This window comes from Tachypleus tridentatus, chromosome 5, assembly GCF_004210375.1.
Source record: "Tachypleus tridentatus isolate NWPU-2018 chromosome 5, ASM421037v1, whole genome shotgun sequence".
Classification (NCBI taxonomy): domain Eukaryota; kingdom Metazoa; phylum Arthropoda; class Merostomata; order Xiphosura; family Limulidae; genus Tachypleus; species Tachypleus tridentatus.
Window position 1 is genome coordinate 34,302,745 of NC_134829.1, and position 26,245 is coordinate 34,328,989.

Genomic DNA, 26,245 nt, shown 5'->3' on the forward strand with positions numbered 1-26,245 from the left:
TGGACTTGAGTTATCACCTGATAGTTTAACGGTGTTTATTGCCAATCTTTCATAGTAATTTTTTCATATTAAATTTGCATCATCGTAAATAAAAGAAAACCCAAGAGCAAATTGTAATGCAAAGCTGGGTAACCTTAAACCAGCACTTCTCAAACTTAATTCGTTCATGATTCCATTTTGAGACACAAAAAGGTACGTGACCACAGACAGTACTCAAAACAACAGAGCAGCCAAGACATTCACAGTCAATGCTGTTTAATCCAGAACAAAAGTAGGCTTAATCATAACCGTCTTCTCACTACCCACAGTTTGGTTGTTTTTAATATCACATAAAGTTAGTCTAGAGCTGTCTGTGTTAGTTGTCCCTAATTTACCCACGAATAGTAGAGTTAGCCTTAAGGCTGAAAGGGCGAGTATGTTCGGTGAAGGAGGTTCGAACTTGCAGGTTGCGAGTCAGACGCCCTAACCACCAGGTCTACATAGTTTGGAAGCCACTATTTCAGACCCATTTTAATTTGAGAGTACAGAAATTTGTAGTTTTTAAATAAACTCCAATCATGCAGTATATAGTGTAGTTCCGAACATTCAACCCCGGCTTAAGGCATAAGCTTACCGGGCTGAAGCTCATGGCCTCATACTAATTAGAGGGCCTCAAGCTTCGACCATAAATGTATTGCACGTAGAGTTTCTGTTTCGAGGAGGCCCCTATAAGTTGAAAAGCCTAGGGCCAATAAAACCCTCAGTCCGGCATTGCGAATATTGGTATAGATTAATTTTAGGATTCGGAAATGGATGTAAAAAAACAAAAAAACAACAACAACGACAACAAACAATAAATCAGTGGTTACACAATATACTATTTAATTGGTAGTGTTAATTCAAATAATATAATTATTTGTATTTATAATATAAATAATAATAAGTCAGCATCATGCTCATAGTTGTAACATCACTATGCATATTTATATTAAAATATAATACAAAAACACAAAGACATGCTAAAATATCAAAAACCTATATAGTTATGAGTGCTGTATGATTAGTTTAGATTATCCAAACGTAGTTTTAAATTTTACCCAAAAGAGCTAGCTCTAATAGTATATATATATATATATTAAAAAGCGCGTATTGTTTTACAATTTTTTATAAATTGCTAAGGTCAAAGCTTTAACAGCAGTCCACAGTTCTTCTCCTGAAGGAATAATCTGGTTGGCAGGTAGAAAAAATCCATACTTGCCGGTGTCTCTTAACTCTAAAGTGTAAGAATATTTAATACCAGCCCTGCCGAACGCCCAGTCAACTGAACCGCCTGAAGCTGTATCTAAAAAAGTCCATAACATTAGATATTACGTAAGGTGCTGAATAATCACTGATCATCTTTCGAAAGTTTTCAGTATTTTATTTGTTGAAAAATCCAAAGATATAAAAAATAGTATTCAAAGAACAAAATTACTAATGCCACAAATATCTCTATCTTATCACAAGAGGTAAACTCGAGAAGAAATAATAATGTTACACAGAACATTTATAGTTTGCCAAGCTTTCAAATTTTAAAATTTTCTGTTTTGAATTAGACTTACAGAGTTTCCTAAACTGGTAATTTATTACAATGAAACTTAAAAACAAATCCCCTATCACATAGTTATAATACTTTTCTTTAAAGGGGCCGAATGCAACCTGTTTTAATCACTCGCACCACTATAAGGTGGTGTGTTGTCTGTCAGACAGTCAACTAGTAGACACTAAAATGGCATCACATAAGGGACGCTTAATGTTGTAATATGTACGTTCGTGGCGTCAGTAAAACGTGCTATGTCATGAATCAAGAAATGAATTATTCGCTCTGTAGGCTTCGACAAATTTTGGCATGGAACTTTAAAAGCAAGAAATAAAAATATTTGTTGTTGTTAATTTTGTTTCATTTGTAGAAACAGAGCACTTTCGGGGACCCAGCGGAAGTGCTTCTAATATATACATTTAAGTATACACCACGAATACGAAAGAGCAGAAAATTATAGAAACACGAAAGTAATATTACAAACAATTCCAAATCCGATAAAAATATAGACATTAAGTAGAGAACATGGTATATAATAGTGGATATCACTAATAAAATTCTTATAGAATTCTTAGAATTGTAAAGTATGTATCTATGTAGTAGCTCATTGAAGCTTCATGACACTTTATATTCAGATGTAAATCATAGTACAAAATAGCATTATTTCCATTATTATAGAAATAAGGCACTGGAACATATATTGCACTTTGTGCTGTATCACTGTAGATGGAAGCTTATGTGGGCACTGTGCATCTGGATTTTTATATGACTGCGTTAATTTACATAACAATATTTTCATTTCGGATATTTTACAATAGTTTCTAAAAATAGCTTTACTTCACTTAAGTAAAAGTTTTTACTGATGTCGTATGATGGCGTTTGAATTTGTTCATACTAATACAGTAGATTATGATTTCATAGGAGCTCATACTGGTATAAAAACCTTTTAAAACGTTTTGGTGCTTCTGATAACAAATTAGTATATTTATTTTTAAAATATGACGGCATTTTGAAAAATATATAACTTAGAATCTAAGTCACTTAGAGAATATTTTTATTAAATACAAGCAAATAAGTTATGCGTGTATTGCTTTATAAAAACTTCACACTTTCAGGCTATGTGCATTGCAAAACGGTAAAATAACATTATCGACGAGCTATCCATAAGTTGATGTGTTCTCACCAAGGAAAATCGAACCCCTGATTTTGGCGTTGTAAATACAAAGACTTACTGCTTTCCCCCGAATGCACTAAAATATCGTATCCTAGAGACTTTGATGGCACTAACGTTAACATAGGGGAATTGATTAAACTATCGGTAACCTAAAGTGATTGATGAAACTATTGGTATCCTGGAAGGATTGATATAACTAATGGTAACCTAAATGGATTGATATAACTAATGGTATCCTAGAAGGATTGATATAACTAATGGTAACCTAAATGAATTGATATAACTAATGGTAACCTAAATGGATTGATATAACTAATGGTAACCTAGAGGTTTTTGATGAATTTAATGGTAACATTGAATGGTTGATGAAACTAGTGGTGATCTCAAGGGATTGATGTTTAAAGCCCCCGCACAGTGATTCAAAGAGGCCCCAGTGTTCTGATTAAGCTCCTATATTATGTACATTTACTTCTATGGTTACTACTAAAAAGGTCCGTGCAAAATTAATAAAAAAAACATCTTAGGACACTTGTCCGTGATATATCAGCACCTGTGCCACGCTTGGTCTAACTATCTTATAAGTGGCGGTATGAACACAATGTTAAACATGATATTTCTTGAGGTCAGGAACATAAAATTCGAAAACAGATTCTCGTTCATATGACCTTGCAGACATGTTTTAGCCCCCTTATTAAGAGAGACTACACCATTATGGTAGAACTACCTTCAGACCTCCCCGAGTCCGCCAAGTTTGGTCATGTTTGCTCCAAAACTTTGGCAGGAGTCCACGGGAAACCAACTTCACCAACACAACGTGGTTAACATGGAATAATATAAATGTATGAAGAAACATAAACAACGTTAGTATTGGAACCTTTGACATCATAGCTTAAGTTTAATACTCCAGATATTTCATTATATTTGATAAGATTTTAATTTTGCAACAAAGGTTCCAAAACTAAGAATAATGTAACAAACATTAACTGAATAAACGTTATATGAAAAAAATAATAATTTAGATTTATAGTCAAAATCACATTCATATCACTTTTATTTGAATTATCAGATTTTTTTATGTTAACCATAAGGACATTACATATAAACGAAATCATACATACATGTACTACTGGCAATTCCAGGATTTTCAGAAGTGATAAACTGGTTACGACATACACCTATATTCAGTATGGTAACTAAAACTGTTTGTTTGCAATAAAACCAAAGTGACTGAAGGTGCCTTGAAACATTATGTGTTTGTATGTGTGTTTTCTTATAGCAAAGCCACATCAGGCTATCTGCTGAGTCCACCGAGGGGAATCGAATCCTTGATTTTAGCATTGTAAATCCGTAGACTTACCACTGAACCAGCGGTGGACACATTATGTGTTTAATAATCGTCTGCTGCTGCAGTCGTCACATTATGTTTCCAACATAACTGTAAAATGGCAACTAGAAGTGTTATTGTTTCAAGCAACGTGTTCTAATCAAGTTATTAATGTTCTGATATAGCATGCTGTGAAGTCAGTCTTTTTATACTCTCAAGAACAGTTTGTCACTTCTGGTCAGTTGATATGGTGCTGTACATATGTGGACTTGAAAAACCACACTTATTTTTATTGAGCTTCTGTGATGAAGCATGCGGAAATTTCAAGAAAATACATCGAATATCTAACAGGACTTCATTGAAAATCATGTTTGGTGTCCACCTATTCAACACCCCTGGTTGATTTTCCTTGTTGTGAACTGATATCATTGGCCTACCGATGAATAAAATTCCTTTTTTTTATAATTAACCCTCGTAACTACAACACTTAATTTTATTATATTTACGCTGTAAAATACCAGAACAATGTTAACTGCACAAAATCCCAACTTTATAAACTTGAAAATGTATTAATATTTTAAACATCACTTGTATACAAAATATTAGGATTTAAAACTCTATAGATAACGTTCTTTCTCGTGAAACTAGCCCAAGTATATTTATGGGCAGGTGTCTGTGCAAAAACAAAATATACTTGGAATCTTCTAGACTACATCTGTAAGCTCTTTGTAGTAATAATAATTAGTGTTTTTCCAATAAAGATTCAGGCGATAAGTAGTGTTATACGTTAAACACGAAAAGAAACGAAAATGGTTTTAACTGGTGATTTTTTAATGATTTTACATACTTACATAGAAGATTGGATATTGACCCAGTTTCAAATGAAGTTCCATAAAGTGATTTGAGAGATTGAACTGCAATATTGGCCATTTCAAGCTGTAAATATTTATATATGTGTGTAAGAATCTGATAGAGTTCAATTACATTTACTCAAAGTTTTAGCTTCTTTGGAAGATGATTGGAGTCAGGTTATATACATATCAGTATAAGACAACCAAGGCACACTCTGTAAGAAATAAAATCTTAAATGGGATTATTTTTTATATTATAAGAATTTTTCGTTCGTAAGACTTAGAAAGTTATTATGTTTTTAACCATAACAGTAAAGAAAACATAAATAATTATACCTTCAGATGTGCTCTAATTTTTATATACTATTTTGTAACTAAAAGTATTTCATTTTTTATTACAGAAACAATTAGGACTCCACAGGCTGAAAAGATATTGCAATTTTACAAACTAATCAATTAATCTATATTTATTATGCAACCCTTTTTTGTTTTCGCCAAAAGTAAATCATTGTTTTACACGCATGACATTCTGATAGGGTTAAAAGGTCACCCAAATTCAAGATATTGGAGCATTGGTATCCAATAACATTTACCACTAAATAGTTTAGAAAAAAAAAAAACAAACCAGGCGCTATAATCTTCATTTAACATTACCATAATATGACCGGTTGACCCTCCTTTCACATTTTGATACACGTTCTTGAAAACAAAACACACCTTTTTCACATTCAAACAAACCCAGATTAAAAAAAAAACAACATTCGGGCAGAGCAATAACACTTAATATTGACGAAAACAATCCAGACTTTTAATATTTGGCGATGTTAACATAGATAATATTAAAATATTATACATATACATATATACAACACAATATACATTCTCTCATTAACAGTGTTTATGCACGACAAAATTTTAGAAAAAGGAATTTCGTAGGTTTTCTAATAGAAAGTAAATTTTGTAGGTCTTATTGAAATTTACACACGTTAGATAAGATAACGTCCTGAGCTAAAAACGAACTTTTAGGATTCATCAGCACATGATATCAAAATTAATATTTTCCTCACCTGATCTGTGTAGCCGCGAGGTTGTTTATATGCCCATCCCCAAGGGGTCAGCCACATCTGAGAGTACGAGTGCAAAGTCAAAAAAAGCTTTACTCTGTTCTTTCGAGCAACTATAAAGTTGGCAATGGCCTTAATTTCTGGTTCAGAAAAAGGAATTACTCCGGCATAGATGTCCGAACAAGGACTGATACTCGAACCTCCATCTGAAAGTAATCATTCAAGTGAAAAAAAAAGGAAGAATACATAGAGAGAGTGATATTCTAAACGGAAACCACTAAAGATTAATAAAAAAAAACAAGGAATGAAGTAAATATAATTGTGAAACGTATTTTCATGTGGGTAAATTGCTACATCAATATTATAGGCCTAACACTGGTAAAACGTAAGCCTAATATTACTATCTAGATTACATTAGAAACTTTTTTTTTTTTTATCAAAGTGCTTTCACTTATGATATTTCCTATCCCTTAAAATTATTGGACTTCTTATAAAACTTTCCTGTATCAATATATATATATATATTAAAACCAAGTGTCGGTCGGTCATACTCGACTTTTCCGAATTTCGTAAGCTTCAGGAGTCCAGCTAAACTTTTTATCCTATAATACTTCCGCTTTTAACTGCCTGTTTTTATCTTAGTTGAATTTAATCGCCAACATAGGCGTAATAGCTCCTAAATTTCAGCACTTTTTCTGCTGGATAAAAGCCTGTCAGTGATGCAGTTCCTAGGACCAGATTAGGCATGACGTTGTGTACGTAACACAACATCATCCACATCATTATGACGTCAAACTAAGTAAGATCCAAATAGGAAAGCCGGGACACTCCAGTGGTAAACACACAGAAGTGCATTCACATCCTATCAACACTTGTGAGAAGACTTAGTAAAAACTTAACACAAATACATGCTTGGGAATTATTACAAAATACTTTTGTTAAAACAAACTGGAGATATCAATTATCTATAGAGAAGAGGACGACTTTTCTTCCGAAGAAGAATTGGCGTGTATGCAATCACATGGTCATCATATGTTTTTAATTTTTTATTCAAATGTACCAATACGTAACATGTTTGTTCAGTTATATGTAATGGATTCAGGAACAGTATGTAGCATGTTCCTGGGAAAGGAATTTTATATTCATTTTATTTATTTATTTTACGTATTGCCAGTTTTATACGGAATAATTTCTAACAGGCTTTCACGCTAGAACTAATGTAATAGGGTGAGATATTTTGAGGAAAGTTAATTTGTCAATCGCCAAACAAATGACTTGGCATAAGTTGAAATCATGGTTAATAATACATATTTGGCAAAACATCCTTTCTACTACTAGCAGTCTTCAATTCTTACATAACTATGACACAAACCGGGTAGAATTCTGACATCACAGTAACACAAACCATGCAGAACTTTTATCATTGTAAATCAAACTGGACATATCTCTTAAATAATGGTAATAAAAATTGGGTAGAACTCTTACATCATTGTAACACAAACTGGGTAGAACTGTTACACCATTGTAACACAAACTGGGTAAAACTGTTACATCATTGTAACACAAACCAGATAGAAATCTTGTGTCATTAAGTAGAACTAGCTCTGTTCGGCCATTACTTCCTTTGTCTAATGGTCACAGAATACGCTGTATTAGCAATTTGAGTAAAGACATACAAATGACTACCCAGAATACGCTGTATTAACAGTTTGATTAAAGACATACAAATGACTACCCACAATACGCTGTATTAATAGTTTGAGTAAAGACATACAAATGACTACCCAGAATACGCTGTATTGACAGTTTGAGTAAAAACATACAAATGACTACCCAGAATACGCTGTATTAACTACCAAATGACTACCCAGAATACGCTGTATTAACAGTTTGATTAAATACATACAAATGACTACCCAGAATACGCTGTATTAACAGTTTGAGTAAAGACATACAAATGACTACCCAGAATACGCTGTATTAACAGTTTGAGTAAAGACATACAAATGACTACCTGAGTTTCATCGTCCCTAATTTCAAAATGATATTCTAGGTGAAGACAGTTAGTCTTACCGAATAATGGAACTTGACTGTTATTTTATGGACACTCACAACCCCGAAGTAAAGATTATATTTTAGCGGTAACGGTACGAGATAGAACCAGCCCTAGGTAAAATTGTGGCCTGTGCGAACTTTGTATTGCCCCTGATAAGAACTGCCGTTTTGGCATCCCTTGGAGTGGGCGTGTTTTTGTTTTTTTGTTGTTGTTTTTTTGCTTATAGCAAAGCCACATAGGCTATCTGCTGAGCCCACCGAGGGGAATCGAACCCCTGATTTTAGCGTTGTAAATCCGTAGACATACCACTGTACTAGCGGGGGGCGTGTGGAGTGGGCGCTCTGTGCGGGGACACAAGTTACCCATTCCAAGTGGCCAGCTTGGTGCGCGTACCATCAATATGAAGACGCATATTATTGTGCAGGACTAACAGCCTATTTGTACTTTCTTCAGAAGTACTAAAAATTATGTGTTAAAATTATCTTGACACAGTTTAAGTAACTTCCTACTACTAACACTGCTTATTACAAGTTTTATTTATTAATCAGCCTGTGTTAACTCTGCCTATTACAAGTTCTATTTATTAATCAGCCTGTGTTAACTCTGCCTATTACAAGTTCTATTTATTAATCAGCCTGTGTTAACTCTGCCTATTACAAGTTCTATTTATTAATCAGTCTGTGTTAACTCTGCCTATTACAAGTTCTATTTATTAATCAGCCTGTGTTAACTCTGTCTATTACAAGTTTTATATATTAAGCAACTCTTGTTACTTTTATATAATAAGCAACTCTGCTTATTATAAGTTTTATATACTGGCCACCCCGTCTACTCTGCTTATCATAAGTTTTACATTTTAAGCAACCCGTGTTAACTCTGCTTATCATAAGTTTTACATTTTAAGCAACCCGTCTTAACTCTGCTTATCATAAGTTTCATATATTAAGCAACCCGTGTTAACTCTGCTTATTATAAGTTTTATATACTAAGCAGCCCGTGTTAACCATTGTAAACTTAGATGTACTTACGGTTCCATTTGAATGACCAGTTACGGTTAGGATCCACTCCTCTACATCCTAGTAACGATATGGTCCATGATCTAGTTTTTCTCCACAAACGGTCCTGTAAACATTGTGGTTAACAAACACGGGTTACATAATTTTAAAGTTTCAACCTCACATATAATTCAACAGTCTTAAACGTTATAATTTCACAGCTGTTACTTTTTTGGAATATCGAGCATTGCGCAATATGACATTTTTAAATACTCAAATGTTAATTGACCCATGCATTACGGGTTTTCATTAATTATATTTTGTAATATCAACTAAATGTTTGTAGCTGACCACTACGGACAAGAACTTATTTACGGGCGATACAAGTTAAACGCTTTTCCGTTTGCTTCATGTTAATTCAGAGATAATAATACATACACAGCTTTTGTCTTCTTATTAGTTCATAGAAAATAATAATTATACAACGCTTAGTTTCGTGTTACTTCAGAGAAGATAATAAATATACAGATCTAACTAAAACTTTGGCCAAAATGTTTGCATACTATTTCATATTGATATTTTTTATGCATGCATGGAGTATTTATTGAGTAAATGCCGGAGTTGTAACAGAGAAGGCAGCATACGATCGGAGAAACATGTAGTAGATGTTATTCTGGTTTGTATAAGTTGTTCTGGGCATCTGTTTATCAAACCATACACACACTCACCAATTTTGTATGACAGAACGTGCTCATGCTATAATATTTTTTGAAACAGATCAGCGCTTTGTTCAAACAATTTCTCTGAGATACTTGGTGTAGAGTCATGCCTCGTTACATACCAGAGGTTATAGGGCGTCAGATTGTTCGACTGTCCAGAAATGGTATGGAACAAATTGATATTGCCACAACAGGAGGGTACTCCAGTGTACTGTATCCAGAATCCTAAAACAACAATAGACTACAGGAAACGTTGTTCCAGGAAAATACACTGTTAGACTCCGAAAAACTATTGCTCCGTTTGACTATGTTTTGATCAGGTAAACACATCAAGGCCTATAGAGGTCTTGCAACACCTTAGGACAAGAATGGCATGTACACATTCATTCTAGGGTATCCATAAGAACAGTGAATAGGAGACTGACCAAACGAGGTTATTTTGCAAGAATGGCTATCTGCAAAATGATGTTAACCAGAATTCACTGCCGTCACTGTGTTACTTGAGCAAGACAGTATGTCAATTTATAGTTAGGACACTGGCAATATGTCATCTTTTCGTGTGAATCTTGTTTTCTTGCTTGTTAAAGCTAATGGCAGGATTCGAGTTCATCATTTGTCTGGAGAATGAAGGAAGACTATCTTACAGGGAACACACAGAATGTGGTGGATGTTTGGGCAGCTATTCATCATGGCGAAAATCTGCTTTTGATATTGTTTAGGGAAACGTCAATTATGCTTGTACGCTAGGGTAAGGTTTGGCCATAAATTTTTGTTACAGAGTGACAATACCACTGCCCACTGCATGTATTGTACAGGACTGTCTTACCAGGAGAACGTTACAAAATTTCCATAGCCAGCAAAGCCTCCAGACCGTAATCCCATTGAGAACTGTTGGGCAGAAATGAGCCGGAAAATTATTCATCTTTACCCTAAACTAACAACTGTAGCTGGCTTGCGACGCCTTCTGGTGACAAGTTGGGATGACGTCACATCACAGTTGATTACATCAATAACCTCATCGACGGCATGCCACATTGCTTTAAAGAGGTTATTAGAGTATGAAAAAGACTAAGTAAGAACTAAATGTTTAATATGAAATGATATAAGGTGACAGACACTATATATAATAATTTTATGTTATATTTTGTCATTATATACGTTTTGGTAAAGGTTTGCTGTAATAGCTGCAATCCTGAACCATACATCTTTTTACCGGCGTCTGTTAAAATTGTTTGCTGTTCTAATCAACCATTTATAACGTCCCTAGTATCTATCTCATAATACAAACTACATATATAGTATTCCATCTTAATAACAATGACCTTATCTGTTACAAAATATGCAAACATTTTAGACAAGACTGTATACAGTAACCATCAGAGTTCGTAAAAGGGTGATTTAGAAGTAGATTATAACTACACATCTGTACCTATAGTAACCGTCAATATTTATAAGAGTTGAAGTCCAGAGAAAACTACATACCTGTATCCACCCGTAGTAACCACCAGAGATCATAAATACAAAAGAAAAAGAATACTGGTAATTAACCACACATCTATATCTGTAGTAATGGACACAACTCATAAAGAAGCATGGGTTGAAAGTGATAGTTAAGCAGAATTTACAGCAATCACCACAGCTTTCAAAAGGTGCTAAAGAGAAGGCGATGATAAAGTACAGTATCTATTGTAGCTTCCAAAATTTACAAGATAAAAATTATTTTGAAAGGATGCCCAGTTATCATGGGCCCCCTGGAACAACTGGGGTCTCCACCCACACTCCAAACAGTTTTTGAAGTTATACCGCGTACATACCTAAGTAATTAAAGGGCTGGCTAATGCTCCATAATGATTTGAAACATTCTGTGTATACTGTTATTTGTAGTTCTCGTGGGCCTCTTGGGGGCAATTGGCCTCGGGGAAACATCCATGGCCTTCTCGCCATCCCGGGGGCCTGTAATAGGCGTCAATTGCAAAATAATTGAATGTACTATGTACTTGAAAAAGTTTAAGCATTGAGAAAACGTAATTCGAAATATCAGGATATGATAAGTGAAAGTACATAGTAGTTTTATTTCAGTATTGACTTAGCACTTCCAGTCCACAGAGCAAGAAGGTAAATCAGAAAATAAAAAATGAAGAACTCTTACTTACTGTGGTGAAGAACTCTTACTTACTGTGGTGTGGCTGTACTCGTAACCATCAGGATTCATGACAGGGAGAATATACCACTCGTACCCATCCAACAGCTTTGTAACATTAGCATCTATCTCATAATCATTCAACAGCTTAACATGAAAAATAAGTGAATTTTAGTTTATTCATTAAAATTTGTAAAAGATTCCAGCTACTTAAAAATTCAAAAAAGTACTGAATATTTTAAAATCGCATATTGAAAACTTTCTCATAGTTTCTGACCCCTCGGTGTATCAGTGATATACTCGAGGGCTTATACGTAAAAATCGAAGTTCGAAACCCGCTATAGTAACAAACGTAGGCAGTCGATTTTCTAGTTTTACACTTTTTTTTTTTTTTTAATTTCGCGCAAAGCTACTCGAGGGCTATTTTCGCTAGCCGTCCCTAATTTAGCAGTGTTAGACAAGAGGGAAGGCAGCTGGTCATCACCACCCACCGCCAACTCTTGGGCTATTCTTTTACCAACGAATAGTGGAATTGACCGTCACATTATAACGCTCCCACGGCTGATATGGCGAGAATGTTTGGTATGACGGGGATTTGAACCCGCAACTCTCGGATTATGACTCGAGCACCTTAATCACCTGGACATGCTTCACTTTTATTATAATACATTGAAAGCAAGGTAATTCATAAAAATATAATGTATTTTTCTCTTACATCAAAAATGGGCCATGATCAGAAGTAGATATTTTTTGTTCAGCTAAATAACGGAGAACAAGTACCTATTTTTCGAGAGAAAGAACACTTATATTACGAGTCGAACGCCTTAACCCACTTGGCTGTAGTTTTACACATAACCACACATAAACATGGATTCATAGAGTGTTGTTCAGTTTTTTTTTTTTTTGTTTATATTAAATGTAATGACAAACAAAACAACCTATTTACATTACTGTATCTTTAAGGCGGCTTATTCTAGATATATTATATTTCATACAGAGAAACTGAAAATAATAAGATTTATTTAGGAAAGTTAAACATAAGCTTGGTGTGTGAGAACTGCCATAATATTGTCCCTAAATGATGCTATAACACTACAAGAAATTAAATGTTACATTAAAATATATATTGGATGTAGACAAGTTGCAGTCGCGTGGCATACATTCTACTCAAGTGGACATTAGAAACTGAAACTCGTCTAGAGATGTTGACACATGATGGCCTTCCTCTCTGCTAACGTGGCGGAGAAACACAAAAGACGGTCAGTAATACAAGAAAGAATTAGAGTAATATTCATAAAAGGGTTAAGTTTCATTCCATTATTTATGATATAAACACGTTTCATTGTAGATGTCTCACAATAACAAAAAAGGAAATGCTTCGGAATATGCACTAAATATATATCTGGGGGCTACGAGAGTTTGGGTGGCGCATTCTATCCAGTGGTTCCTGCTCCAGGTTCGTCAGTGATAAACATTTCTAATTTTGAACTATATTCAATGGAGGAAGGGTTGTCAGCAGCAGCCCCTGGCGAGGGATAGAGGAAGTAACAACGCTCTCATAGGTGAAAGTGAGGCTGTTCAGTGATATCATGTTTAAGCCCCTGACCCTCCGATACGCAGCCCAACACGCTAACCCTGGTGTTTTAATTATAATCATTCTGTGGTAATAGAGTATTGTTTCAAACTAGATGTCTGTATACATAAACTAAATTATATAATCTACGATACTTCGAAACTTGTTTGTTTCGCAGTACTCAGTTACCTAAAGAGCTTAAATCAAAGGTGTATTGCAATGCCTCAATAACTAACACTAGTTCTCAGAAGTTTATTTTAAAACTTTTCAATAATATTTGTTAAAGAAATTTTAAGATCTAATAGTGTCTCATAGCACATGGGCAGATCCTTGTGTGGTTTATAACTATCGTAAGCCTCTTAATAATGTAGAATAAGAATATATTAAATCAAGATAGTCAAAGTCACATAGGAAAAAAAATGACATTCAACAACACCTTACAAAAGCTCTAACGCTATCGACACTTATCTTTATCAGGGTCAAATGTTTCAATATCCCAGTATGTATTTCTGCACTTACGTACACATGGTTCGAATAAACAAAGACACAATTTCGAACTACACTAATTTTTGCCCGTAAAATTTGTCTCGTGATACTCGTTTGTGTAAGTTTCTAGTTTGTATATCCTGATGTTCTGTAACATGGGTCTCATTATGTGTATGGATTGGGAGAATTTGCTGAATTACCTGTGCTTAATATAGCATCTGAAATGCTGGTTACATACTAGGTCAGATAAGTTGAAAGCTCTAGTTTCTCCTTTTATCATAAATGGGTCTTATCTAGTAATGTAGCATTCTCGAACGTTCTTATCTCTAGATATAAGAATTGAATATAACTGGAAGGAAAGATAGTTATTCTACACGTATTTGGCTGGTTAAGACAACTCGTGTATTTTCTATAGGTAACACAGTTAGCTTTTATGTTTTGTTTGTTGTTTTCATAGTTTCTGAAATATTTTGTTTCAATCTCTTTTATTCGTGATTGAGAAATATTTATCACTAAACATTTCATTTGAAAATTTCAAACCTCTCCTTACTGCGATTTCTAATTTAATTTACTTTTGATCAGGTGGTTAAGGCACATAAATCGTAATCCAAAGATCGCGGGTTCGAGTCCCCGTCACACCAAACATGCTCGCCCTTTCAGTCGTGGAGGCGTTATAATGTTAGGTCAATCTCACTATTCGTTGGTAAAAGAGCAGCCCAAGAGTTGGCGGTGGGCGGTAATGACTAGTTGCCTTCCCTCCAGTCCTACACTGCTAAATTAGGGACGTCTACCGCAGATAGCCCTTGTGTAGCTTTTCGCGAAATTTAAAACATAAACAAACCAAACTTTACACTATCACAGCTGCGATGTTTGTTTCTTTTAAATTTCAACAGATAATAGCCAGGAACACATATGCTAATATAAACTAAAAATTAACAGCTAACATGTTGAGCACATTAACCATGAGTTTTTTTATTATAAAAGAAAAGAAAACAGATATCTACACGACATATTCTCTTTGAAGTTTTTTTTTACTATACCCTATTAGCAATGTAGAGGGCGCTGGAGGGAGTGATCCATTCTCGAGCATGAGTACCGCCATCTATCCAGATAATAGGCTTCTTAGATCTCTTACTCGTGTTAATCTGTAAAATGTAAAATTTCGAGCTCAAAAAGATACTCGATTTAATGGGAACTTTTTTGTACAATATCATAAATCTTTATCACTGACAACCATCTTCTCATCAATAAAATGACCATTAACTACACTTTTTAATACAATTCTTGTTTAGAAGTATAATTTTCAACCTAATGAGTCGATTTCAATATGTTTAAAAATCGTCAAATAGTGGCGACCGTAAAATAATTGCAAGAACATTACGTTTGTTTACCATGTTCTTTTATTGTTAACTCAACAATTTTTCACTTAGTTTATTGTGATATCACACATTGTTTGTAATGTAACACTAGCAGATGCCCTCTGAAATAATTCAACAGTATGTTTTGTAATTATAAAATATATGATAAATCTAATCCCTTGGAACAGAGTGTATGTGCAACATGATTGTTGTGTATTAGGTAGTTTATAAATGTCTTTTGTTATTCCATGTTATTTAAACAATGAAAACTGAATTGCGTTTATTTTTAGGTGAACGATACATTATGCTGCTGTCAAAAATTTTGTTTTTTTGATGCAATGGATGCATCTAGCATATTATAGCGCTCATAATCGCTAAGAGGCCTTTGAGATTTTTTTCACTGGATGACGTCATCCCTTGTCATCTTACTGAGCGTAAGAAAAGACCGCTACGAAAATGAGTGTTTTTTTGACAATTGTCATTTCTATAAGAAATGTCAAATGACTCAGTTCAGTTCAAGTCAGTTTATTCGACATGATACAATAAAATTATGCACGTGTATAATACTGACACGAAAAAATGTATGTATGTATAGAGAAACCGCACAACAAATACATACACAACCGTGTTCTCTTTTTCATTCATGCTCTTATGTTCAAATTATTTCTTTCAATCAGTCGACAGAGGAAGTCTCTTTGTTCTTAATAAGTTTTTTTTCTCAGATTGACTGTTCAGCACATACGAAGACTAAAAGATTGATATTGAAATGAATAATTATTTCTAATGTCTTCTTTAAAAGAAGCATTTTAATATTGATTTTTATGAGTAACCGCTCAGAATATACAAAATATTACAAGCAGACATATGTTTATTATATACATATATATAAGTGAAATTAAATAAATACATTTAAATGAAGTTCAATAAGTAAACAAAATCATGAGGAAGGACTGCGTTAGAAACAGCAAATCCTAACCTCTGATTAATTATAACCATATTTTTAAGCCAAAACAAAACACATTGAAATTAAACAAAATACGCTGCATTTAAAAAAAATATATCGTAGGGTACAAGCTACAACATGGGATTATAAAATGTATCCTAGGTTTTGGAGGAGATTACGGAGACCCACATTGCGGTGGGGATACACCGTCCATCAGTCTTAAACATCAATTCGCTAGTGACAAATAAGAAATAAACACAATTAGACTAGAAATTAGGAGAGCGAGATGTGGGTGCTCAAGCCTATAACGTCCTACATCTATATAAGTACATTTTGAATATGATAGTGCGTACGCTAGAACATCGATAACATCTACTCAAAGGGGCAACAGAAAACCCTTTACTAGTTAAGTATAAAACTGCCTCGAAAGTTCGGCTAACCTTCCTTGACATTTAGAAAATGGGCTGCAACAAATCGATTTTTTTTATCTTCCTTCTTTTTTTTTTTTTTTCCTTTTAGTCAGCTGTAACTCATAAACTATAGTGCGCCTACTTATAGCCGACACACCAACACTTCACTAATCCCTAGGATATGCCTTTTAAACTTAGAACACCAAAGTGGTCCACTATGGGTTAGTCACAAACCAAGATATATGCTGTGATGCAAGTTATTTAATATTGATCAATACACAAATTAATAATAGATGGCGCCACATGTAACGATAATTATTTCTAAAAATGCCCGGAAACTAACAACAAAACATTTTATTCTAAACTTATTGGGATGTAGGGATGATAAAAGATCTGAAGCCAGAGGGCATTGGGAGTATAAGGAAAATCTGCGTGATACATTCATGTATTTTACTGCTTAACTTATGTATGCATTGTTATGTATTATTATTTTTAATAACCGAACGAGTCTCCTATTTATTATGTTACGAAGTGCTATTTCAAATAACCGGAGATTTGAATTTAGCAGTTAATTAAACGTTAGTGTGTATCATATTTATGATATTTGCCAATAAGATTGATACACACAATTTTTTTACACAAATATATTTTAATAGACAAATAAAAAACAATACAATTTATAATAACAGTTATTACAAATGATGGTTTATATACAAGAGTCTTACAAACTTATAGATAATACTGAATCTTATATCTGGTCTAGAACTGATTATTTTATCGACGATTCAGGTTCACGACGAGCGAATAAATTCTGAGTTGACATTGTCATATCTCGCCTAAGCTAATGATCTTTTTTCTTGGCTAGCCTCACACCAGTTACAAACTATTTTCTTACCTACGATGATATTTAATGTCATCGTAGAAATAATAACGTAGAAGTAATTCACTGAAGTTAAACGGCTTGTAATGTTCACAATCTATAAACGTTCCTGGTCCAGTTCTGTAGTTTCAGATTAATAGGCGTTAATCACAGTTATAGCTTCCGAGGCCTATAACACACTGATTGTAACTGACTAATAATAATCTTATTTTACTGTCTCTCGGCTAGTTGCTTTTATACGAATCACACAAATTTCTCGAGGTTTCAACAATGTTCGAAAACGCGCTATTATTGATTCTTACTCTCAAGAATCTTCTACAAATTTAGAGGACAGGCGGGACTTGCGCAATACGCATCTAATAATACACGCTACACGCATCAAACTTAAACAAACCTAAGTATGAAAATCAACGTATATCGTAAATCCATTACATCGTCAACCGTATGACCTTTCTAATTGGAACTTTGCTTTTGGACAAATGTATCTTGCAGTATCACAACTGAAATGTTCGTTTGTTTTTTTAAGTTTACATTGAAAACAACAAAGAACAGATATGTTATTACAAACTAGAAATCAACAACTAATATGCTGAACGTGCTCACCATGAATATATATAATAAATCCACAATTACCTTTAAAACAAGAAGATCTCGACCTTCAAACGACTTTCCAATAGAAAAGGTAGAGGCAAGCTTGGGATATTCTGATGCCAGATATTTCATGTATTCGTGAATCTGTTATGGAGTAAAACCTGAATTATTAGAGAAATTCTTATTACAAAAGAAAAATTGTCTCTTTGTGCGTTTCTCACGTTAACAAGACATTCATGTTGATAAGAAATAAAACCCAAATACAACAACATATTACTGTTTTTCACTCGATCAGCAAAACACGGAAACTTAACTAGACAATAAAATAATTATAATTCTCAAACCCTTGAATTAAAGAAGTGAGTGATGTAATACGTTTCATAAATTAATGTTAGAGTTAGACTTAATGTGTGAAACATTGTTTTATATGATGAATACAGTGAGATATTATCTCTTATAAAGGAAATTATTGTTTGTTTGTTTTTGAATTTCGCGCAAAGCTACACGAGGGCTATTTGCGCTAGCCGTTCCTAACTTAGCAGTGTAAAACTAGAAGGAAGGCAGCTAGTCATCACCACCCACCGCAAACTCTTGGGCTACTCTTTTGCCAACGAATAATGGGATTGACCGTAACGTTACACACCTCCACAGCTGAATGGGCGAGCATGTTTGGTGCGACGAAGATTCGAACTCGCGACCCTCAGATTACGAGTCGAGTGCTTTAACCACCTGGCCATGCCGGGCCTTAAAGGGATTTACCCTTTGTTGTGATAAGCTGTTTTATTTAAAGTATGTAAGTTATACAAAAAAAAGTTAGAAACAAATTTATAGCATTTGACAATATCTAAAGAACATAGTAAATATAGGCTATTTAATAAAAGTGATCTAATGAATTTATTATTAAGTAGCTAGGCTTGGTTTTGATTTCTGGAAATCGTTTTCTTCATTTTAATACGAAGGACGTTAACTAATCAGAATATTATCCACAGATCAAATTCTAGAAAGATGAAGTTTATTTTCGTTTTTAAAGCACCAGGGTGCAGTCATGTGTTTATAGTTTACATTGAGACTGGTTGTCATTCAACCAACCTGAAAGTGCCACACTAATATAAAATGTACAGTTAAGAGGAAAATATGTTGAAAAGTTGTCGTCAATTGTCAGTATTTATCTACAAATATTTAAATTTCAGTTACCTCTTTGAGGAGATGGTAAGAGTAGAAGAAAGTTGGACGTGACCGTCTGGAAAGTTTGTTGTTCCTATCCGAACCTTGTTCCGCTTCAATAGCCCTAACAACAAGAAATGGTAAACTGTTAATATTGTAATTACACAGCAGTAGTGCTTGCTTTTCGATGAACTAAACGTTGGACTTCGTTATGGTCACTGATAAGTCTTATACTCATACCAGCTTTAAAGCCAATTAAAACAGTAAAATCAACAAACCAAAATTCATAATAAACATAAGTGCTTTACTTTAAGTTTCGGATTTCTTTACATTACTACTGATGAGACCAAGCAAACGCATTTATCTAATAAATATGTTTTAGTAATATAGTGGTTTGGTACTGATTGCGTAGTCAATTACATAAAAGTGTGGACTACCAAAAACGTTGTTTCTACGTAGTAATATTATATAATGGAATCACCTTTTCAAGTAAAACATATATATTGCTTTAAATAGATCTTTGTCTCTTTAATGGTAATTATTCTACGAATGTGTTTAATAAGTTTTAATATTATGTGTATTGATTCTTTTTTACTCCTTCAGTTTATACACAATACGCAATATAGGGGTTGGCTTCCTAAAGATACCGATTCTATAGTGTACAAATCATTATTACCCACATGTTACAATCATCTAATAGTCATTGTTATTGACTAATAATTACTGTTTCACCCTGTATTTAAATTTTTGAAGGAACACCAAGTATTTATAAAAACATTAATTTCAAGAGGTAATAATAACATCGTTTACACTAGTATTATGACGTTGTTTACGTAAAATATAGAAGAAACAAATCGACTTTTCAGTACCCCTACGATCAGCAAAGTAACTTATTTAGTAATCAAGAAAAGAGATAGGTGCAATATATCATTTTTTTCCCATAGGCTGTCAAGAAAATAATAACAATAAGACGAAAAAAAAAATCAAACGGGTCGTACTGAGCGAATTTTCTTTTCCTTGTAAGTCTAATATGCGGGATTTTTGTGTATTTGTATATGTGCACAGACTTAGCAGTCAACAGTAAAGTTTTAAAATGTTGTTTTAACTTAATACTTATTGTTTAAAATGCTTTTAGCGCTAACTTTCTAGTAGTGTTTTGTGCAATTCCATGCGATCCCCGTGATTCATGATGAAAACATTTTGTTTCTTTGACTAAAATATTTACAAATTCTACTTACAATTTTAGCAAGAAACTTTGATCGATAGGCTTAACTTTACAGTAGGCGTAAATATTCACTTGCTAAATTCTATCGTACCTATGATATATCTGGTATCTGTATGTATTAATTTAATAATTATGCACAAACATACACATCTGTAGATTCACTAATCAATCAACCATAATCAAATCTAACCAATTCGGGTTTCAGACTCCTAAGCATTTCTGAAACTTTGAAGAAGAGTCTAGTCACTAAGTAATGTATATCACGCTACGTCATGTTTCATTTTGGCTAAACAACAATACAAATGTTAGAACTTAAAACAGAGTATACAAAAACCATATAGCTTTATAGGTACGTGCACTAAAAATCCCATTTATCTTTCCATTAATTACCTGAAATATTTTTTGAGCATGAACATACCTTGTAACATTTTCAATTAAAATGACACCCTGTATGCTTTTATTCGTCAGAATTTCATGCATCATTACGTAACGATTTGCTGAAACCATGACATCTACTGATCGGTTGATACCCCTAGGCCTAATCCAGAAGTCAATCTTCAAGTTTGTGACACAAAAATAAAAGTATACATTATTGAACAACTTCAATATTTCTTAAAATTCATCATATAAATTATTTTTTGTCTTAATAATGTAGGTATTGCTTTTAAATATAAAATAAGCGATACTAATATGCCTACTGTTTGTTAGCAAATAATGATTTAACAATCTTTTTCCGTGGGTGGGGAATAAGATAGCTCAATATGAAATATAATAGTGTTTTGGTTTGGTTTGTTTTGAATTTTGCGCAAAGCTGCACAAGGGCTATCTGTACTGGCCCTCCCTAATTTAACAGTGTAAAACTAGAGGAAAGGTATCACCACCCACCGCCAACTCTTGAGCTACTCTTTTAGCAACGGCTGAAAGGGCGAGCATGTTTGGTGCGACGGAGATTCGAACCCGCGACCTTCGGAGTACGAGTCGAATAATGCTTTGGTTATAGGATACGAACACGGTGTAAATACCTTTCAAACATTACATTACTTTTTAAACTTATGTTTAGCGTCTTTGTTTGGAGCAAAGGCACATTGGGCTCTTCTTTGTTAATCCGTAGACTTACCCATGTGTCACTGGAGGACTGTTTACCTATAGATACATTTAGTGCATTATAAGTGACTAAGATCACGTAATACGAAACACTAATTCCCACTGATGATAGACTAGAAGAAATGAATGGATTAATTAGACAGTTGTTGACTCAGAATGGGAAAATAAATTACAAGACAAAAAATGTTTCAGTTTTAACCTAAATGGGCATATTGCTGGAAACTGAAGAGAAAAACCTTTAAAAAAAGAGCTGTTTTCTCAGGATGAAGGAAGTAAACAACAGGATAGAAGGTGCTTTACTCGAAGGAGAAGGAAAACGTTATAAATGTTGAAAGGATGGGCAATACATCCAAGACTGCAAAAGGTAATTATTTGACATCAAACCAAGAAGAACGAGAATCTCTCATGTGGTATTTAAAAACACTTGTCCAATAGTCGGATGGTTTATTGATGGGAAGACAACACTGACTTTACAATTACACCTGTTCAACCTAATTTAGTAATGAAAAATGGGAAGTTGGATGGATGCGAAGAGCATTTTGGAAACAGTTCCAACGAAAGGACAGTTGGAAGATATTTTTGTCATTGAAACCTTCTCTACATAACATGATATACTTTTTTTTTCACGCAAAGCTACTCAACGGCCGTCTGCGCTAGCCATTTTTAATTTAATCGTGATGAACTAGAGGGAAGACAGCTATTCAACAACACCTACCGCCAGTTTTTGTGGTACTCTTTTATCAACGAATAATGGAATTGATTGTTACATTATAACGCCCCCACCGCTGAAAAGGCGAACATGTTTGGAGTAAAGGGGATTTGAATCCACTACTCGCAGATCACGAGTCGAGTGCCCTAACCACCAGGCCGTGCCAGGTCCACGTGATATGTAAGTAATTAAAGTTGAGGAAGAGTGCATACTGGGAAACGAATTCATGTGAAAATATTGATTTGATTTTGTACTAGCTTCAAGTAGCTTTGCATTCTACGACCAAGAAATCCTCATGCTCTATTCGACAATTCTACCAACGGAAGAAAGATTTAAAGTAACAACAAAGAAGAACAGACAGGATAATGAAGATAGCCAATCTGGAGAGCAAGATGAGAACCCTGAATTAGTCCAAGGTGAAATTCGTCTGTTACGATCGTGTTTAGGAGGACTTAATGAAAGGACAGCCAACTGTTTAACTACAGCGAACGTTTCCCCCAAAGAAGGTCGACCTGTTGGAGAGTTCCGGGATCTCGTCAGGACCAGTTACAGAGAATTAACATGGACACAGACACCAATGGAATTGCTTGGCTAGCTACTCAGACAAAATTGTATAAGTAGGAAGACAACAAACAATGAGAAATAAAATAAAAGGTCATTCCGTCTCCTGCGTTAAACCAAGGAGACCCCCCAAAAACATTTGATTGTATAGTTTAAAGACAGTAAATGAGATAATAGAAGTTTTAGTTTGTTAATAAGCGTTGTAATTATGCTTGGCTAAACATGTTTAATTAATTATTTTGTAATTACAATGCTTATTTCTGAGTACAAATCTTTGTTAATTGTAAGGAATGACTTTATTGTTAATTATGGAATACTTATGTAATGTTGTACTGGTGTACTCTTTTATTTATGTATTACAATTGTTCAAGGCATTCCACAGTCCAGAAAGTGAGTAATGTTGTAGAGTACATCTTTGAGATTATAATTTAGATATTTTGATTGCTGTATGGTATTTCGTTCCTGATTAATTTATTTTGAATCTATTCACACACATATGTAAAAGCATTGTTAAATGACTAATGCATACTACAACGTCCATATGTCTTACGTTATTAAAGACGGATACCGTGAGTTTCAGGCAATGCTTAATTTATAGAATTAAAGGTATCGGCCCCAGTCCCAACCTTCCCAGTGGTAAGTCTGCAGACTTGTGACGCTTAACAGCACTTTTCAGTATCATGACGCCAGATACCCCATTGTGTAGCTCTGTGCTAAACAAAACCAAACCCTTTCACAGATTTGTAATGGGGTTAAGGATGGAAGATAACAAATCAAACATTATTGTAGAATGGGACTGGAACGAGTAACCTAGTTGACTACATCACTCACATATAAATTATTAATACAATTGATGTGGTCCTAAACTTAGTTGCAGAGTCTCTGCATTTAAATTAAAAAATAATTTCCCCCTGTTTCCAAATCTCAAATGGGAGAGGAGGAGATCAGACATATATACGAATAACAAGTATTTTTTCATGAAAGAGACTTGCTTTCAATTCATCAAAAGGAAGACCTTTACGTAAGTTCAAATACAGTTGTTAAAAAAACATAATATTTATTTTATAGACTTAAATACTTGTAGTTTAAAAACTATTATATAATACAATATTATTTTGTATTTTTATTAAAGTTTTTATAGCCTTATCTTAATTTATTTAAAATAAAATAGCTTAGATACATAACATATATCATATGGAAAACGTTAAGCATAATAATATAACACACAGGAGTTGAAAATAACATTTGTGTTATATTGAACTAATCCTAAAGATATAAGATGATGGGAAAATATTTTATGATAATTACTCTCAGAGAACTTGTGTATATTTGGAAGAAAAATAGTGGGATTTTTCTTATTTTAAATCACAGTTGACCTTTATTATAAATATACAATGATAATTCATGGAAAATAAATCAAAATTAATTTATTGCTACAACAACAGTTTCCAAAATCGTGGGGCGCCATCTGGGGATAAATAAATGACGGTGGATGGGTCGATTAAAGTAGAGTCAATACAGATAAAATAAGTAAGTACTATATATACAGGGTGAGCCAAAAGTAGGTGGACAGCATTTGGAATAGGTTTATGTATCGGTTATATTAATACAATTGTATATTATAACTATGTTGCAACTATATTATTTGTGTTATATAATTACAGTTTTATAATTACATTTGTTTTAATTTAATCTGTTTTCTTTTTTTTTTAGATTGTTAATAGAACCCATAATGTCAAATACTTTAAATACAGATAAAAGAATATGGGTGTTAAAAGAGTATTGGAAATCTCAAAATACTGAAACCGTAAAGAGAAAGTGGGTTGAAACATTTGATACTCCAGCTCCAAAAAAAAACCATTTACCGTATCCGTGACAAATTCGACGCCACTGGCTCAATCCTTAATGCTGTTAAAACTGGTCGACCCAAAACAGTCTGTACAGAGAATAATAAGCAACGTGTTGCCGATGCATTTGTTCAAAGTCCAAAAAAATCCACCAGAAGAGCTTCTATGGAATTGAACATACCACAAACCTCTATTAGGCGAATTATAACGCAAATTGGGTTGAAACCCTATCGACCACAACTAATTCATGGCTTATTGAAGGATGATCCAGACAGGCGACTGCAATTTAGTGAAATTATGCTGAACAAGATTGAAGAAAACCCAGGAATTTTAGATAACATTGTGTGGAGTGATGAAGCTTCTTTTAAATTATCCGGTCATGTCAATAGACATAATTGTGTTTACTGGTATAGTGAGAACATGCATTTAACATTAGAACAACAGCTAAATCAGCCTGGTGTCAATGTTTGGGGTGGTATTTCAAGTTCTGGTGTTTATGGACCATTTTTTTTGACGGAACAATTACAGGAGATAAGTATCTCGAAATTCTAAGGAATCAAGTTGTTCCCCAGTTACAGCAACAACCTAATTTACATGACTTTTATTTTCAACAAGATGGGGCCCCTCCACATTATTCCAAAGGAGTTCGTGAGTATCTTGATGAAACATTTCCATTGAAATGGATTGGTCGAAGAGGTCCAATCGATTGGCCGGCACGTTCACCGGACTTGACCCCTATGGATTTTTTCTTTTGGGGAATACTCAAGGAAAATGTTTATAGTCAAAAACCAAGAAGTGTCGGTGATTTAAAAAATTACATAAGAGATGCATTTCAAGAAATTAATGCCCAGAGTGACTTGTGCAAAAATGGTTGTCGAAGCGTAAGAGGTAGACTTCAAAGCTGTGTAAATCAAGAAGGAAATCAATTTGAGCATTTGCGTTAATAAAAAACATTTTATTTTCATTAATATAATTGTCTTATTACATATAGTTGTAGGTATACGTGATCTCTAAATAAATGTTTTTTTACTGTCCACCTACTTTTGGATCACCCTGTACATACATATATACTAGAAAAATAGTTACATTTCATCTTAAGTAGCCTGAGAGTGTAAAAAATACTTTTTTCTTGTTGTTGTTATTCGCTCAGTAACTATTAACACGGTGTATAGTTACAGCTTTGTTTAAGACTTTCAACTGTAAATACGCTATTTTTCTTTTTTTTCTTGTGCGCACAATTCCAACCTACTCGTGTAGGGCCCGGCATGGATATATATATCCCACAAATTTAAAATGTTTTTAGCCTTTTAAGTCCCTTCTCTTCTCGCTTGCATGTTCTATGTAATGTTTTACAGCTGTTGAGACTTCACGATCAACTTTCGTCAAACTATTTTTACTGTGTGTTAGGCCTTGGAGAATTACTTACCTCAGGGTCATAAGTCTCAGCCAGGTTGTTCAGCAGTTCGACTTGCTGTTCTTTATCTGGATACAATCTCAGTACCTTGTAGCTGTG

General features: G+C 33.9%; 1 protein-coding gene across 2 annotated transcripts in view; it reads right to left on the minus strand.

Moving 5' to 3' along the window:
* Window positions 1-723: 723 nt before the first annotated feature.
* The window catches only part of LOC143250907 (carboxypeptidase B-like), a 34,749-nt gene continuing 9,227 nt past the window's right edge, over window positions 724-26,245 (minus strand). For both annotated transcript variants that reach the window (XM_076502080.1, XM_076502081.1), the window contains exons 2-11: window positions 26,159-26,240; window positions 20,930-21,066; window positions 19,317-19,410; window positions 18,165-18,266; window positions 14,981-15,085; window positions 11,918-12,028; window positions 9,056-9,149; window positions 5,975-6,177; window positions 4,908-4,992; window positions 724-1,321 (exon numbers count right to left, since the gene is read on the minus strand). In XM_076502080.1, coding sequence (XP_076358195.1) covers window positions 1,134-1,321; window positions 4,908-4,992; window positions 5,975-6,177; window positions 9,056-9,149; window positions 11,918-12,028; window positions 14,981-15,085; window positions 18,165-18,266; window positions 19,317-19,410; window positions 20,930-21,066; window positions 26,159-26,240 — 1,201 coding nt within the window. In that variant the 3' untranslated portion in view covers window positions 724-1,133. The remainder of the gene's footprint in view (window positions 1,322-4,907; window positions 4,993-5,974; window positions 6,178-9,055; window positions 9,150-11,917; window positions 12,029-14,980; window positions 15,086-18,164; window positions 18,267-19,316; window positions 19,411-20,929; window positions 21,067-26,158; window positions 26,241-26,245) is intronic.